Source organism: Panthera onca, chromosome B1 (assembly GCF_046562875.1).
Source record: "Panthera onca isolate mPanOnc1 chromosome B1, mPanOnc1 haplotype 2, whole genome shotgun sequence".
In the NCBI taxonomy this organism is placed as follows: Eukaryota; Metazoa; Chordata; class Mammalia; order Carnivora; family Felidae; genus Panthera; species Panthera onca.
Genome location: NC_138342.1, coordinates 2,141,047 through 2,157,831, shown reverse-complemented (window position 1 = coordinate 2,157,831; position 16,785 = coordinate 2,141,047). Strand labels below are relative to the sequence as shown.

Here is a 16,785-nt window from a genome sequence, read left to right as displayed (position 1 = left end):
CAAATTAGTTTTTTTTGTATTTTTTGGGTAAATATCCATAGTACAATCATAGGGTAGTTCTATTTTTAATTTTTTGAGGAACCTCCACACTGTTTTCCAGAGTAGCTACACCCGTTTTGCATTCCCACCAACAGTGCACAAGGGTTCCTTTTCCTTCACATCCTCTCCAACACTTGCTGTCCCTTGCCTTTTTGATAATAGCCATTGTGACAGGCATGAGGTGATATCTCTTTGTGGTTCTGATTTGCATTTTAATACAGGACAGTGATGAGGGTGATGAGGGATGTTGAGCATCTTTTTATGTGTCTGCTGGCCATCTGGATGTCTTCTTTGGAAAAGTGTCCGTTCATGTCTTCTGCCCATTTTTAATTGGATTATTTGTCTCCTGGGTGTTGAGTTTTGTTTTGTTTTGTTTTTTTGTGGTCCAAAGGGATGTTCCTCTAACTCATAATTTGGACCGAAATCGACCAGAGACATAATTAGTCCCAGAAAAGATAAACCAATATCAGAACTTTAAAAATTGAAGAAAAAGAGAATTGATGTGAAAATATATCTTTCAATAATAAAGACTAAAGAGAGTAGACACAGAATCAGGAAATTCCAGTATCCACAACAGAGAACAGAAAAGAACTTTCACCAATACAGGTCTTATGTCATAATAATGTAAACAACATTTTGGAATGTACAATTCAAGAAATTTTTTTGTAAAAGTATATAGAGTTGTATGTACCCACCAACAACAGATACATTTTTATCACCCTTGGGTCCAAGAGACATTGTAATGGGAAAGAGACATGTACATAACTGTGTGATTACTTCAAGTCTGAGATAACAACAAAGATTTTGTACAGATGTAGAAGACAAAGAAGGACACTTGAAACCATTAGTATTCATATCAGTGACACGAACTAGGAATTGATACACTTGGGATCCCCATCAAGGAAGAGGCACCTGGAAAGTCAAAACCACATTCATAATAATGAAAAGATTTCTGTCCCGCCTGAATTTTCATGAACAAAATACATGAAGTATTTTGAAGTATTCTGAAGTTTTCCCAAAATTGTGTCCATTCAGGATCATCTCCATTGCAATTGGCTCGCATTTTAAATAAGATTTTAAGGGAATTTAAATGCTTTCCCACAGTGTGTCTGTGCTCACAGATTCCTAGGATACCTGAAGTCTTTTCCCTGGTGCTTAAGTTCATAGGATTTCGTGTCACTGTGCTTTCATGTGTGTCCTCGAAGGGAAGAGGGACAAGTGAAGGCTTTCCCACAGAGCAGTCATTCACAAGGTTCTCCCCACCAAGGGCCATCACACATACTTGCAAGTCTGTGGGACACTGGAAGGTCTCACCAGAGTCCTTACATACAAAGCCTTACATACAAAGGCTTACTGTCCACTGTGCACCCTCTTGTGTTCTTGAAGGGAGCAGTGGCTTGTGATGGTCTCTCCCCAGGGTATTTCTTCATATGCACTCAAAGAGATGAGGAAAATTTGTATGCCTTTCCACACTCCTTACATTCATAGGGTTTAATCACGCTGTGCATTTTCAAATGACCTTGAAAACTTTGCGGCTGACTGAAAGCTTTCCCACACCCCATACACTCAAAAGGTCTCTCCCCATTGTGTGCCCACATGGTGCTTGCAGGAGTGATGGACACCTGAAGGCCTTTTGGGTGTTGAGTTTTATAACTTCTTTATATATTTTGGATATTAACCCTTTATGGGATATGTCATTTCCAAATATCTTCTCTCATTCAGTAGGTTGTCTTCTTGTTTTGCCGTTTCCTTCGCTGGGCAGAAGCTTTTTACTTTAATGTAGTCCTAATACTTTATTTTTCCTTTTGTTTCCCTTGCCTCAGGAAACATATCTTAAAAAATATTGTTCTGGCTAGTGTCAGAGAAATTACTGCCTGTGCTGTCTTCTAGGATTTTTATGGCTTCAGGTCTCACATTTAGGTCTTTAATCCCTTTTGAGTTTATTTTTGTGTATGGTATAAGAAAGTGGTCCAGTTTTCCTAACACCATTTGTTGGAGAGACTGTCTTTTCCCCACTGTATATTCTTGCCTCCTTGGTCATAGATTAATTGACCATATAATTGTGGGTTTATTTCTGGATTTTCTATTCTGTTCTATTGATCTATGTGTATATTCTTGTGCAAGTATCATACTGTTTTGATTACTACAGCTTTGTGGTATATCTTGGAATTTGGAATTGTGATACCTCCAGCTTTGATTTTCTTTTTCAAGATTGCTTTGGCTATTTGAGGTCTTTGTGGTTCCATATAAATTTTAGGATTGTTTGTTCTAGTTCTGTGAAAAATTCTGTTGGTATTTTGATAGGGATTGCATTAAATCTGTAGATTGTTTGGGGTAGTACAGACATTTTAACAATATTGGTTCTTCCAATCCATGAGCATGGTATATCTTTCCATCTGTTTGTATCGTCTTCAGTTTCTTTCATCAGTGTTTTAAAATTTTCAGAGTACAGGCCTTTCACCTCCTTGGTTAAGCTTATTCCTAGGTATTTTATTTTTTTGGTGTAATTATAAATGGATTGCTTTATTAATTTCACTGCTGCTTAATTATGGGTGTATAGAAATACAATGGATTTTTATACATTGATTTTGTATACTGCAACTTTAGTGATATATCAGTTCTAGCAGTTTTTTGGTGGAGTCTTTCAGGTTTCCACATGTAGTGTCATGTCATCTGCAAATAGTGAAAGTCTGACTTCCTTGCTGATTTGGATGCCCTTTTATTCCTTTTTCTTGTCTGATTGCTGTGGCTAGGACTTCCAGTACCGTGTTGAATACAAGTGGTGAGAGTGGACATCCTTGTCTTGTTCCTGACTTTAGGGGGAAAGCTCTCAGTTTTTCCCCCATTGAGGATGATATTAGCTGTGGGTTTTTCATACATGGCCTTTTTTATATTGAGGTGTGTTCCTTCTAAACCTACTGTGTGAGGGCTTTTATCATGAATGGATATTGTACTTTGTCAAATGCTTTTTCTGCATCTATTGAAAAGAACGTGTGGTTTCATCCTTTCTCTTATTGATGTGATACATTACAATTGATTGATTTGCAAACACTGAACCATGCTTGCATCCCAGGAATAAATCCCACTTGACTGTGGTGAGTGATTTTTTTAAGATATTGTTGGATTTGCTATGCTGGTATTTTGTTGAGGATTTCTGCAACCATGTTCAGAGATATTTGCCTGTAGTTCTCTTTATAATCATCTTTTTTTTAAAACCTAATTTCGGGGCGCCTGGGTGGCGCAGTCGGTTAAGCGTCCGACTTCAGCCAGGTCATGATCTCGCGGTCCGTGAGTTCGAGCCCCGCATCAGGCTCTGGGCTGATGGCTCGGAGCCTGGAGCCTGTTTCCGATTCTGTGTCTCCCTCTCTCTCTGCCCCTCCCCCGTTCATGCTCTGTCTCTCTCTGTCCCAAAAATAAAATAAAAAACATTGAAAAAAAAAAAAATTAAAAAAAAAAAAAAAAAAAAAACCTAATTTCACCACAAATGTCAAGTTCTGCTTTACAGACAAGAACAGAAGCCCTAACAAGCTGTCTAGATGGGAAATGAAAGAGTTACTCTTATGTTCTATGGTTTCTGGTGGAAATTAGTTCTTGGGAATTGTAACTACATGATACTAAAAATCCTAAAATCAATCACATTCATAAGTCATAAAGTATAGCTCGGATTACATTTTAAAAATTAAAAGAATAGGAAAACAAGAAGAAAAGATTTAAAGTCTCCCGAAATTGGAGCACCTGGGTGGCTCAGTCAGTTAAGCGTCCAACTCTCAGGTGCAGCTCAGGTGATGACCTCATGGTTTGTAAGATCGAGCCCTGTGTCAGGCTCTATTCTGACAGCACAAAGCCTGCTTGGGAGTCTCTGTCTCCCTCTCTCTCTCTCTGCCCTTCCCCACCACGCACGTGCATGTGCACATATATGCCCTCCCTCTCTCTCTGTCTCTCAAAATAAATAAACATTTTTTTTAATCTCCTGAAATCAAGAAAAGCAAAACAAAGTTCTGTAGAATATTCCTTTCCATTCTTAACAGGAATGTGACCAGGTGCACAGCACCAAAAGAACAAATAACAGTCAAGACTACAGACATGATGCTGGGCTCCTGCTTCGGGGCAGGGTGGTGAAGGTCAGGGCGGCCCATGCTACTACCAGCCACAACTGCAGGGCCTAACAAATCACACAAGCCGTCCTCCAAGGGTGTCCACGAGCCACGACGGTGACTGTATCGGATGGACGAAACGCCCGCGCAGAGAACCACGCAGAGGTGAGCTGCCAAGGGGCACCAGCATTTCTCAGAAGCATTGCAAATCCTGGTCAGAGCAAGGCTGCTCACTGGCAGTGGGGGCTGAAAGAGCAGATCTAGGCCGGCTGACTAGTGACTATGTCCCCGACATGGCCGCAGAAAGAAGTTCCTGCTCAAACCTCAGAACACGCCTCCTCCCCTTAAGTAACTTACCGATTGATGCATTCTTCCAAAGTCTGAGGTGGGAGGAAGGGGAGTGTGAGAGGCGTGGAAAGTGTGAGTAGAAGAGGGAGGGCTTCTCTCAGGTCGGGGCCAGAGGCAGGAGCCCTCAACCCTGTCCGGGCTTAGAATGACCGGGGAGCATTTGACCCCTCCCCAAACCAATTAATCAGAGTCTCTGGGGATGGTGTTTGGTGCTAGGTATTTATATAGCACAGCAAGGCTGACAGCCAATGGTTAATAGGTGACCAGTGAGAAACTAAACATACTCTTACTGTCTGATTCAGAAATCACACTCCTTGGTATATGCTCAACGGTGTTGAAAACTTCCGTCCACACGAAAACTTGCATGTGGATGTGTAGAGCAGGTTTATTCCTAATTCCCCAAACTTGGAAGCAACCAAGATGTCCTTAGCAGGCGATGGACAAATAAACTCTGGTCCGTCCAGACCGTGGAATATTATTCAGCAGTAAAGAGACATGAGCCCTCAAGCGTAGACCTGGAGAAACCTTAAATGTGTATTACTAAGTGAAAGAAGCCAGTCTGCAAAGACTACACACTACATGACTCCAAGTCTATGCCTTTCTGGAAAAGGCAAAATGGCAGAGTGAGTAGAGATGGGTGGTTGCCAGGCCTGGAAGGAGGGTAGGAGGGCTGGATATGTGATACACAGGGGACGTTCAGGTTGTGAGACTACTCGGTGTGATACAGTAAGGGTGGACATATGTCATCACACCTTTGTCAAGACCCACACAATGTGCAACCCAGAGAACGAGCCTTAAAGTAAACCATGGATTTTTGTTAATAATAATGTACTGGTATTGGTTCGATTTCAACAGTGTATCAGACAGTAATGTAAAATGCAAAATAATAGGGGAAATTAGATTTCTAAATACCAGCAACAAGCAAATAGAAGTTTTAAAAACAATACCATTAAAGAACATCAAATAGCAAAAATGTGTACGACCCTTACGGTGAAAACCACAACGCGATACTGAAAAAGGATACCCCGATATGTACAACTAGACCCCACCGGAATGTACGGAACTTCTGCCTCCAACCAACAAGGGGTAACTGATGCAACACTTGCTCTTCAATCAGAAATAATTACAAAATGGCCCCAATACACTGTTCGGCACTGGGTCTACGGTAGCCAGGGATGGTGCTTCCCGACAGGAGAGAAACAAGACAGCTGGGTCCTGCCGTCCTCCCGGACCAGGAGCCGCTTCCGGATCCCAGCACTGCAAGAAGGAGCCTACACAGAACAGGTGGTGTTGCTAAGTTAAGAAGACAGAGATTAGAACTGAGGGAAGACAGGTCAGCTCAAATTTGTGGGGGAAAGTCCTGGAGAGGAGGGAGTGATGCACAGAAAGAACTACAAACATCTCCGTGGAGTTTCACTGAGTCCACTTAAAAGTAATACAAACAAGGGGCGCCTGGGTGGCTCAGTCGGTTAAGCATCCGACTTCGGCTCAGGTCACGATCTCGCGGTCCGTGAGTTCGAGCCCCGGGTCGGGCTCTGGGCTGATGGCTCAGAGCCTGGAGCCTGCTTCTGATTCTGTGTCTCCCTCTCTCTCTGTCCCTTCCCCGTTCGTGCTCTGTCTCTCTCTGTCTCAAAAATAAATAAACGTTAAAAAAAAAAAAAAGTAATACACACAAATGACTTCTGAATAACGAATGTACTCACATGGTGCTACAACGAACAGAATCACAAAATAATGTGGAGAGAAATTAAACGAGCCCCAAATATACGGGATTATATACTATTTTCTTAAATGGAATGGTTTAATATTGTTAAGATGTCAGTTCTCCACAAAGTTTCTATAGATCCAATACCATTCCAATAAGAATCCCAGCATGTTGTGGGTTCTTTTGCAGAAACTGAATTACATACTGAAAAATATAAAAGGGCATTAGTGTCAGTGGAAACCCTGCTCCCCCTAGGCTATCTGCACTCTTAACAGTTTCTTATGAGTCTTCTTTTGTGTTTCTTCAGGTCTGTACGTATAAAGCAAATACAAATACACATTACTTCCCCTCTCGTTTTACACAAAAGGCAGCACACTCTATGCTGTTCTTGACCTCACTTCTTTCCAGGGAATGTTGTATCTTGGAGATCACTTCCCGTTTCCACACAGAGTACATCCTCTGTTTTCAAAGCCACTTTCACGCCCCGCTGGTCAGCAGCACAGCACAGTGAACCGCGGGTTAAGGGCCAGAAGGCATTTCCCAGTGCAGCCATCACCCCGAGAACTGAGGAGGAGCACCTGCTGATGACAATGAGCCGGTCCAGAAGGGCCATTCCCCACCTGTGCTCGCAGGGTCCCCAGCCAGCCACCTGCACTCCTGCTCTGTGAAAGAAGCCTAAGGCAAGGGCAGCGGGTCAGTATTTAGGAGGGCAAAGATATACCCCTCCAAGGGAAAAAGCAAGATATGGGCAGAGGAAAATGTTCTTACTTTTGAATTTATTTTAATATGCTTCTAGAACTCAATTATTAACAGAAAATTATGACCATCTCTGCTTCTTGCCTAAATACGGGGGAATGACAATGTTATTATCTCTATTAGATTTTGAAAAGAACATGTACCAATGAGTTTCTCTTTCTGGTGTTGTTTCTGTTCTGCGATAAGAGGCTAAGTGCACATTAACTCTCTGTAGCCAGGTCCCTCCTAACAAAGCCTTATGCGTTAGACGTGAAAAGCTCACTCACTTACCAATGTCATCGAGGAGGATATTCTCAGGCTTTAAGTCTCTACAAAGGAAGGGACAACAACAAAAAGCTCAGTTATTCATAAGGCGACACTGTGACTCCTCAGCACCCAGCAGAAATGACCACAGATGTCTCTACTCTGAGCAGCAGCAAGAACGGGAGATGACAAGACCACCCTCTGTGGGTCAGCTCATGAGCCCTTCACGCTGTCGCCGGGAAGGACGAGGACCCCACAGAGGCTTCATCTTGGCAAGCACCGTGCATGTGCCAGCGGTGTGCAAACCGCTCTGCACAGGCCCGCGGATCTAACGGAAGGTCAGTAAGGAATTAGTCCATAATAAACTTGGCTGTTTCTCTCATCATTAACGTACTTTTTAAAATGTCAACAAGTGAAAATCCCCCGTATCGGAAGAACTCAGCTCTGGGGGTCAGACAGGCACCGTCTGCCACTTCTCCGCTGCGTGGCCTTAACCGCCCTAGGCCTCCGTGTCCTCCCCTCACAGCGCCATCCACACCCACCCGCTTCCCGGCAAGGCAGGGTTGGGGAGCTCAGGCCTTGCAGCGGGAAGCAGGTAAGCAACAGCAGTGACTGTTATTGGCAGTTCGTTGTGAAGGGGAGGTGGGGAATACCACAAACTTTGAATAAATATAGATCACGAAAGACTAAGATATCTTAAAAGTAATATGTCAAGCTGCTGCTTGTTTGTTTCTTCCCTTAGAGAGAAAAATTTTTTTTCTTTTTTTTTTTATTTTTTTATTTTTTTTCTTTTTTTTTTTTCTAGACAAAATATCTTTTATTCTGAATTAAACAAAATCAAAACTCTAAACAAGTAGTGCTTATAAGATCCACTGACATATTTTTAGTTGTGTAAGTTTTCTTTAAACCTGAATTAGCTGAAATGTGTCAGTATAATATCTTCTTTTATCTTTATGGAGACCAAACAATTACAACCACAGTAACACTTAATAGAATTTTGAAGTCTGAGAACCCCTGCACATTGGACAGCATCCAATTAAAATACCAGTGTCGCTTTCATTTATCAAAGAAAATATTTTATCAAGCTCCCAAAACAAATTTGAGGAGTTAAGTTGGGTTTGAAGAGAAAGGCCAAGTTAAATCTGGAAACACAGTTTTCATTTGGTGAAAGCTGAAATCCACGTATACATTCTAATCGAAGACCTGTCCCATGTAGGATTTTTCAAATTTTTAAAGAGTCTACCAGGCCAAACCCTTTGCTGCCTTTACTGCTTTTGCTTTGCTTTTCCCCTTCCCTTTTTCTCGCTTTGCCTTCAGCCTTTTCCTTTGTCTCTGGTTCATCCATATGGGGTACTGTCCATGCTGGTCTAGAAGACTCTTTTTGTTTCTCTTAATATCAGTCTCCATCTTCATGTCACAATTCAACAAAAGGACAATCCAATTTGAAAGAGTCCTGACTCTTGATTTCAGCTCAGGTCATGATCTCAGGGTCATGAGACATCAGCCCCAGCATGAAGCCTGCTTAAGATTCTCCTCCCTCTCCCTGTCCCTTACCGGCTTGCCAGGGTGAAAACAAAAATGCTCTTTTTTTTTTTTTTTAAATTTTTAAATTTTTTTTAAAATTTACGTTTGACAGAGAGAGAAGGAGCAACAGAGCATGAATAAGGCAGGGGCAGAGAGAGGGAGACACAGAATCGGAAGCAGGCTCCAGGCTGTGAGCTGTCAGCACAGAGCCCGATGTGGGGCTCAAACTCACAGACCAAGAGATCATGATCTGAGCCGAAGTCAGGTGCTCAACCAACTGAGCCACCCAGGAGCCCCCAAAATTTTATTTTTCAAAGGATTTGCATTTAACTCTGATTTCCAGTATGGCCCTATCACAACACTGTGTTGTCGTCCCCTGAGCATCACCCCTGATCTGTGGCCAAATGACTAGAACCTACAGAGGAGGCAGAAGCAGCAGGACAGATGGACAGACAGTAAGCTAGTGAGAGCAATGGTGGCTGGAAGCCGCTGGCCTCCAGAACGCTCTGTAGAGAGAGGCCCCGCAGAACCAGGAGCTGCTGAAGTGAGAGCACTGCCCACAAGGCCCACAGGCCGCACTTCCTGTAAAGCCTGCTCAGGCCAACTCCCACAGCCCTGGGAAAGGAGAGGTTACCTGGTTCCAAGCCCAGGGAGAGAAGAAGCTGCAGAGAAACATTTCCTGTAGCAACACCCACGCCACTGTGGTAACGGTCTCCCTGGGGACAGAGACCAGTGGCAGAGGCGTGGGGGCCTTCTGTGTTTGCATTTTCTTTTCTTTTTTTATTTAAAAAAAAATTTTTTTAATGTTTATTTATTTCTGAGATAGGGAGAGACAGAGCATGAGTGGGGGAGGGGCAGAGGGGAAGGAAGACACAGAATCGGAAGCAGGCTCCAGGCTCCGGGCTGTCAGCACAGAGCCCGACACGGGGCTCGAACTCACAGACCACGAGATCTGACCTGAGCTGAAGTCAGACGTTCAACTGACTGAGCCACCCAGGCGCCCCTTCTTCTCTTTTTTTAAAAATTTATTTACTTAGGGGCACCTGGGTGGCTCAGTCGGGTAAGCATAGAGCCCAACATGGGGCTCAAACTCAAGAACTGTGAGATTGTGACCTGAGCTGAAATCAAGAGTCCGACGCTTAAACTACTGAGCCCCCCAGGCGCCCCCGTGTTTGCCTTTTCTAGCCCCATGCATATGCTCTTGCATTATCTGGGCGGAATGATGAACATTTTTGTTTTTTCCTTTATTCTTTTCTGTTTTAAAAAAAAAATCCTAATAAATGTTATTTTTAAGAAAAGAAGTCTTCCTTGACACGAAACTTCCACAGCCTCCTTGTTAACGTAAATTTACACTCATCACCGCCACAATACCTGCCCACCCAAATTACTAGAACCTCCTCTGGGGACTTCCCAAGCCTCACTGCGCCCTGCAGAACTGGTCACAATACAAGCTGGGGCCCCGCCTGAGACCTCCCGACCCGACCCCACGGCACAGCTCAGCAGCGCACACTCGGGGCCACCGTGCACAGCCAGTCCGCTCGCTCCGAAAGGAAGTGTGCTGTATCCGTCTCCCAAAGGAGTTAACAGTAGAGGCGGCCTTCGGGTCTGCTCACTACCCACGCACATCACGACTGTGCTTACCCACGGCACAGGCACCACCTCCTATCAGGGCCACAAGATCTGTGAAGTAGCTGTGGGCAGAATGTGAGTCTCGAGGACGAGCGAAGCACAGGTGTCACAGGGACGCTCAAGGACAAGCTGGAACAGGCCCCAGACCACCCGCTTCTCCCGCACACAGCCGCTGTAAGCTGCGTGCATATGAGCAGTCCGCTGCCACGCTTTAGGCCACAACGTGTTGTTTCTCCCACCTTGCTCCAAAAACAATTTCTCCAGGCTTTTAGTCAACTTAATGGCTGTCTTCATGCATCTCCAAGTTGGGGCGCGGGGTGTGGAGGACACTGGACACTGAGCACTGCCTCATCACTGGCCACTCACTCGGCCTCCAGGACTTGGCTTCCTCACCTGCCCGGGGAGGGGTTTCCTAGTGATCTTTTCAGCTGCTTTTGGAGCCAGGAACACACGCTGACGTCAGCATGTACAGGAGGGTCCAAGGCTGAGGTTAAAAACAAGTGAGGTCGTCTTCTTACATTTGTACAACCCCCTCCCCCCCCCCCCCCCCCACACACACACAGCCTGCTGACTTGGGTATAACTTGCATATAATTCGCTGTGCTCCCAGCCATTTAAGAGTGATCTTACACCTCCATGCTCTGGGGCCAGAAACTCATTTTCTGGCTTTATGTCCATCCTCTTCTTGTTAAAGACATTTTTGCCATCTGGATCACATTTCTCAGCCTGTTACTGAGGCGTAAGTTGATTTCTGGAGGCTGAGGCTTGAACGGCTCATCCGGTGACTTCCTCCCTTGTCCACATCCCAGTGCCCTGCTTTCCCCCGATGACCCTCTGTCTTCCTGGTGGAAGACACCTCACTCCCTGCCAGGTCCTGCCACGTAGCCGGCCTCTCCTGGGGAGTGAGGCCGTGGGTGAGCGATCTGCTGGGCACACTGTGAGAGTCAGGGGAAGAGAATGGCAAGGGCTGGCCCGGCCACAGGTGAGGGTTTCCTAAACCCTGGCAACGCTGGATCTTCAGTACAGTCTAAACAGACGTTGGTCTTGGGAAACAGCTCCACCCCCATCAGAAGGCCTCAGAAGCAATGTTCTCCATCAGGGAAGGGGGAGAGTAAGGAAACAAAGGCAAAAATAACTTTGGCTCGTTCCCTAGAGTTCCCTTAAATGTTCTTCAAGGTAATGGGGCTCATGAGCTTCAGGGCAACATTCTAAGGTCCGTCCCCATCCCCTGTCATGCCACCATGCCCCCCACTTCAGAAAAGCTCACCTGTCCAAGACAGCCTCCAGAGAATGGATCTGTTTAGTTGCTATTGTCGTTAGAGACAGACACTGCTATGAGGCAGAAATGTCCAATCTGGAAGGATGTGGGTCACATGCAGGTTAATAGTTCTTTTAAACATTAAGATCTGCCATTCTCACTTCAAATTAACTTCCATGTTTCAAAACCAACGGAAACAAGAGATTATCCTTTGAAGCGCTTCTTGTAAATGGTAGTTATATCTCTATTTATGTGTGTATTTGCACACTACCCTTCTAGCCTCTTGGTTATAAGCTTCCTGAGCACAAGGACTTCAAAATCCAATCTGTTCCCCGGAGTGTGCTTCTAGCATGCAACTAAGAAGTGTGTGTGCATCTGGGACTCAATATACATTTCTGGAATGACTGAATGATCCTTCCTGCTACTGAAAAATCTAACGTGACAGCAATAATCTGTACTAATGGCCTGTATGGGCCAATTCACTACTGGAAAAGTGTAGGTCCAAACTCTTTCCTTCCCACCATTACTCTCCTGCACACCAACTGCCTTCTCCTTACGGTGAATAATATCATCTGCTTTTCAATCCACAACTCATTCACTAGAAAAAGAAATCCAATGCACAACTAAACATCCGTTTCCCTTAACAATTTCTAACTACAGCATTCCAGACAGGTGGAAATTTCATCTTGCTTAATTAAGGCAGAGTCAACTTTCTTGAGAAATGTAACAAAACAACAAAACAGGTTAAGATTCAGGTTTTCCCTCCTGTTATGGGAAGGAGTGAGGCACAAAGGATAGAACACAAGGCCTGGATCAGTATCCATCGTTCACAGAGAAGGTGACGAGAGACAATCTCTCTTCATCTGTAAATAGACATGATCCCTCAAAACTGTTGAGACGGTAAATTACAGTGTATGCCAAAGGGCTCTGAAAATGCTGTGTGTTGTACAAATAAGTGTTATTAGTATATATCTTGACCATCTTTTGTTATTCATTTCATAGGGAGTGGTTTTCTTTAAAAACAGTGATACTTGGAAACAAAGTGAAAGGGCATGTACTGCAAGTTTAACTTGTTAAACTTGTTTATTATAAAATAAAACTGTAGAAATCATCCTGATTTAGTAACTACTTTTAGTTTTGTGAGGATTAGTAAAGGAAACGTGGTTTACAATGAAATCTTGCCATTTGCAATGACGTGGATGGAACCAGAGGGTATTGTGCTAAGCGAAATTGGTTGGTCAGAGAAAGACAAATATATGACTTCACTCATATGAGGACTTTAAGATACAAAACAGATGAACATAAGGGAAGGGAAGCAAAACTAATATAAAAACAGGGAGAGGGACAAAACAGAAGACACTCTTAAATATAGAGAAGAAACAAAGGGTTGCTGGAGGGGATGCGGGAGGGGGGATGGGCTAATGGGTAAGGGAAACTAAGGAATCTACTCCTGAAATCATTGTTGCATTATATGCTAACTAATTTGGATGTAAATTTAAAAAAAAATTAAAAATAAAATTAAAAAAAAAAAGAGGGGTGCCTGGGTGGCTCAGTCGGTTGAGCGTCCGACTTCGGCTCAGGTCACGATCTCGCGGTCCGTGAGCTCGAGCCCCGCATCGGGCTCTGGGCTGACAGCTCAGAGCCTGGAGCCTGTTTCGGATTCTGTGTCTCCCTCTCTCTCTGCCCCTCCCCAATTCATGCTCTGTCTCTCTCTGCCTCAAAAATAAATAAACATTAAAAAAAAAAAACTTAAAAAAAAAACAAGTGAAACCGCTATGTTATATGGTAGTTTTAGTTTTAATATTTTGAGGCACCTCCGCACTGTTTTCCATAGTGGCAAAATTGAAAACATTTTAAAAAGGTAACTCATTAAAATTTTCATAGCCTTTTGCCATCTTCACCTGCATACAGACTATACATTGTTATGTAAAATAATTCTTGTAATTTAAAAGAAATTACACTACCCAAACAATAGCAAGCAGAATGTGCCATCCCCAGAGAGGCTGAAGAACACAGAGAAGGTTGTTCTCTGTATCCAGCTGCTAGTAGGCTGGTCTCGGGAAAAGCTTTTACATGGAAAGAAAGCATAGCTGGTCCTTGAATAACATGGGTCCCCTTACACATGGGTTTTCTTACAGTCTAGTGCTGTAAATGTATGTTCTCCTCATGATTTTCTTACTAACATTTCCTTTTCTCTAGCTTGCTTTTCTGTAAGCAAATAAGGTAGAATACACATAACATACAAAATACATGTTAATCGACAGTTTATGTCATCAGTAAGGCTTCCAGTCAAGCGTAAATTATGAGTAGGTTAAGTCTGGGGAGAGTCAAAAGTCTTCTGTGGATTTTTGACTGCAAGGGAGTCAATGCCCCAACCTCCAGGCTGCTCAAGGGTCAAGCACACTACCCAGAAACCCAAGTGCTGTTTAATAAGGAATTGGTTATGCCTGCACGTTAGTATTCAGGACCCATGGAGTCTGTTCCTAGCTAAAAGCACTTTAGTTCATCTGATTTTGTAGAAACTATGTTCTTAAGTTAACTTTTAAAGGACGTTCAAAACCCCGAAGGCCCGCAGTCCCCTTCACATGTCTGCATAATGAACAGGCAAAAAAGTCGCACGAGAGTTTGCGAGTGAAAGTTCTCAGCTGGACTTAAAACGCACGCACAAATACCTTTATTGTTGTTCTGGTTTTTTGTTTAATTTTTTTAACCTTTATTCATCTTTGAGAGACAGAGACAGAGCATGTCCGGAGGGAGGGCCAGAGAGAGAGGGAGACAGAGAATCCGAAGCGGGCTCCAGGCTCCGAGCTGTCCGCACAGAGCCTGACGCGGGGCCGAACTCACAAACCGCAAGGATCGTGACCTGAGCCGAAGTCGGATGCTCAACCGACTGAGCCACCCAGGTGCCCCTATCGTTGTTTTGTTTTAAACGGTTGATTTCTTAACTGAAGATAAGGCTGCACACTCAAAAGCATCACATATCTCTCAAGATTACATCTACACTTTCATTCACCTGCTTTTTGTCATTGAACAGTCTAGACAAAGCCATGTTATACGTAGAGGAATCTAAAGGTACGACACGACTACACGGGAAAACCACACAACCGTGCTACTCACACCTGCTGTCCGCCTCCCGAGTGCTGTGCGGCAGCCCAGCCCCAGGGGTGCTCCTGGGCCACACTGAGTCTGGCGCTTCTTTTGTGGCTTGTTGTTACGCTGTTTCAGGCATTTTATGGGAACAAAAAGCAGAGGACTACAGACAAAAAAGATGAAATACTCCAGGAAAATTACATCTGCAATAAAAGACCCCAACGATGCTCTGGCACTTTAGCAACTTCTTAACCTTTTCCAAAAAAATAACAGATACAAACAGGCACAGCCTAGGGCCTGGCAGGCAACAGAAAGCCAACATGTTTTTTGTTTGAGACAGAGAGGGAGCAAGTGAGCAAGGGGCAGAGAGAGAGAGAGAGAGAGAGAATCCCAGGAGGGGCAGAGGAAGAGAGAGAGGGGAGAGAGAAGCAGGACTCACCCAAAGTGAGGCTCGAGCTCACCTGATGTGGGACTCAAACTCGTGAACTGTGAGATCATGACCTGAGCCAAAGTCAGATGCTTAACGCCTGAGCTCCCCAGGCACCCCAAAAGTCAGCATGTTTGCTTCTCCCTTCCTCCTCTCTTTAGGACTGCTCTGGTTTCCATGGACTCCTCTGCCCACTTTCTCCAGAATGCAAACACAACGCTCATCTCCCCTGGAAGAACGACCCCTTCTCCCTCTGCCCAGATCTTAGCCATCTACCCAAGCTGCCTGGTGAGTCCCAGCCCCTCTGGGAAGCCTTCCCCAACTTAAAGCACTTCTGGTAGAGAGAATCCCGGGAGCCCATTAGGCTGCAGCATCCGTCCTGCTACTTCCAGTTTGGTGAGAGGCATGCGGAAGGCCTGGCACCCTCGGGGGAAGCTCCTGCGGAGGAGGGTGAGGTGGCCCCCAGGCTCTCAATTCTGACCGCTAACATGCTATACCCTAAGTCTGGTCTAAAACCCAACCTGAGTGCCTCCTCCCTTCTGACCTTAGACTTGAAATAGTAAAGCATTTTTATTTGTACTGTCCCTCTGCAAAAAGGAAGGTCATCTTTCTGCCACCTGGTCTGATCAAGGTTGTCAAGAGGCAATCTCTGACAACAAGAAGTAGGCCACAAAAACCTTTCTTTTGAAGAATGCAAGCAGTGCTTTACAGGTCCTTAGCTTAAAAGAGGAGGGGAAGGTACCAGCAGAGGCCGAATGCCATCAGTCATTCATTCAGCAAACACTTAGTGGGCACCTCCCGATGGCAGGTGTTGTGGACACAGCAGAGGAAGAGACAGGTATTCCAGTTCCCAGGAAGTGCCGGCCAACCCATGCCTTTCACCTGCTCTGTTGGAGGGCAAGGGGAAGCCTGAGGTGAAAGGTTGGGTTCATAGAAATGTTCGTTTCTAGCCAATCCAGTAATCCACACCTCAGAGGCACGGCAGTTTGGCCCCAGACCACCACAATCAAGGGACTATCACAATAAAACAAGTCAAATGAATGTTTTGGTTTCCCAGGGCACATAACACTTATGTCTACACTGTACTATAATCTATTAAATGTGCAACAGTGTTATGTCTAAAAAAAACAATGAATCCCTCAATTTAAAAAATACTTTATTGCTAACCATCATCCGAGCTTTCAGCGAGCTGCAACCTTTCTGCTGGTGGAGGGTCTTGCCTTGACGCAGACTGCTGTTGACTGATCAGGGTCCTGGTTGCTGAAGGCTGGGGTGTCTGTGGCAGTTCCTCAAAACAAGAGAATGAATTTGCCGCCTCTTCCTTTCCCAAATGATCTCTCTGTGGCACGTGATGCTGTCTGACAGCATTCTACCCACAGTACAACGTCTTTCAAAATTGGAGTCAGTCCCTTCAAACCCTGCCGCTCTTTATGAACTAAGTTTATGCCATATTCTAAATCCTTGTTGTCGTTCCAACCATCTTCACGGCATCTTCACCAGGAGAAGAATCCACCTCAAGAAACCACTTTCTTTGCTCCTCCGTAGGAAGCGCTCCTCATCCGTTCAAGTTTTATCCTGAGATCGCAGCCATTCAGCCCCTGATCGTAGTTCTCTTGCTGTTTCCACCCCATCTGCAGTGACTTCGCCACGGAGTCTTGAACCCCTCAAAGTCC

General features: G+C 44.6%; 1 protein-coding gene across 1 annotated transcript in view; it reads right to left on the bottom strand.

The window, feature by feature from the left end:
- GRK4 (G protein-coupled receptor kinase 4) overlaps positions 1 to 16,785 on the bottom strand; it is a 95,782-nt gene that overhangs the window by 12,850 nt on the left and 66,147 nt on the right. The window contains exon 10 of the mRNA XM_060655528.3: positions 7,213 to 7,250. Within this exon, the coding sequence (XP_060511511.2) occupies positions 7,213 to 7,250 (38 nt within the window). The remainder of the gene's footprint in view (positions 1 to 7,212; positions 7,251 to 16,785) is intronic.